The 1,028-nt window shown below is 50.2% G+C and overlaps 1 protein-coding gene across 1 annotated transcript in view; it reads right to left on the reverse strand.

Moving 5' to 3' along the window:
• Positions 1-398: 398 nt before the first annotated feature.
• LOC114005844 (golgin subfamily A member 2-like) overlaps positions 399-1,028 on the reverse strand; it is a 4,167-nt gene continuing 3,537 nt past the window's right edge. Inside the window, exons 5-6 of the mRNA XM_027767777.1 lie at positions 837-895; positions 399-600 (exon numbers count right to left, since the gene is read on the reverse strand). Of these exons, the coding sequence (XP_027623578.1) occupies positions 399-600; positions 837-895 (261 nt within the window). The remainder of the gene's footprint in view (positions 601-836; positions 896-1,028) is intronic.

Consider the following 1,028-nt stretch of genomic DNA (forward strand, 5'->3'; position numbering starts at 1 on the left):
CTGCCAGGTGAGCCAGCTGTTGGTGATAGAGTCCTTGTTCCTTCTGCTGCCGGCAACAGGTGCATGTGTTTTTGTAGGGACAACACTCAGGTCACAAGAGGGACAGAGATGTAGAAGGGAGCCCTTCCCCCCTAGAAACCTCGGTGGACCCTCCTGCTGTGTTTAGAGTTGGGGGTCCAGAAAACGTAGGGGGCAGGGAAACCAAATAGGAGGAGGGTGCTCAAAGGGGCCCTAGTGGGAGAAATAAAAATGTGTACAATACCCTACCCCTAAGACTGATTTTGCAGGGCTAAGCAGGGTCCCTATTTGTGGATTTTTAGCGATCTCAGAAGACGCCTATGACAGGACCAAATCAAGGATCTAAATTTTCTAACTGTGGCCACAGACCACCCAGTGATTCATGGAGACCACGGCCACAGCTGGATGGGGTCACGCTCGCGGGGGCTGCTCTCTGTCACTTGTTGTAACAACAGCTCTGACATCTCCAGTTTCTTCTGGAGCTCCTCCATCCTGAGCTGCCCAGCTGCCTTTTCGGCAGTGAGCAGTCGAAGTTTCTCCTCTAGTTCAGAGATCAGCTTCTTCAGGTCTTCATTGCTTTTGCTATGACCAGAGGCAGTGGAAGGGAATGAGCAAAAAACACATAGACTCACTTAGGTGAACAACCCACAACCTTAGCAGAACCATGGTACTGGAGAGGACCCTAGGATCAAAGTCCTGGGTGGCACTTAGCTGGGACTACACTAAGCTCTGTACTTTGGCATGCTCACCCTCCCATCTCCTACTATATTTCCCTCGGTAAGACTCCCAGGCCTCCCTCCCACCTTCACCCATCCTACTTGTTCTCATATAACTCCAACTTGAGGGAATCTCGGTCTTTGGTTAACTCCTTGTTGGACTGCAAATACAGAAAGGTTAAGTCAAGATCTGGCAGGGAAAAGATGAAACTAGCATACAATAGCAATGGCTACAATAACGAATCCACGGTAATACTTCTTCCCCGATGGGATGGTCCATGCCTAGCCTCAGGC

Source organism: Tupaia chinensis, unplaced genomic scaffold (genome assembly GCF_000334495.1).
Source record: "Tupaia chinensis unplaced genomic scaffold, TupChi_1.0 Scaffold144650_1, whole genome shotgun sequence".
Taxonomy (NCBI): Eukaryota; Metazoa; Chordata; class Mammalia; order Scandentia; family Tupaiidae; genus Tupaia; species Tupaia belangeri.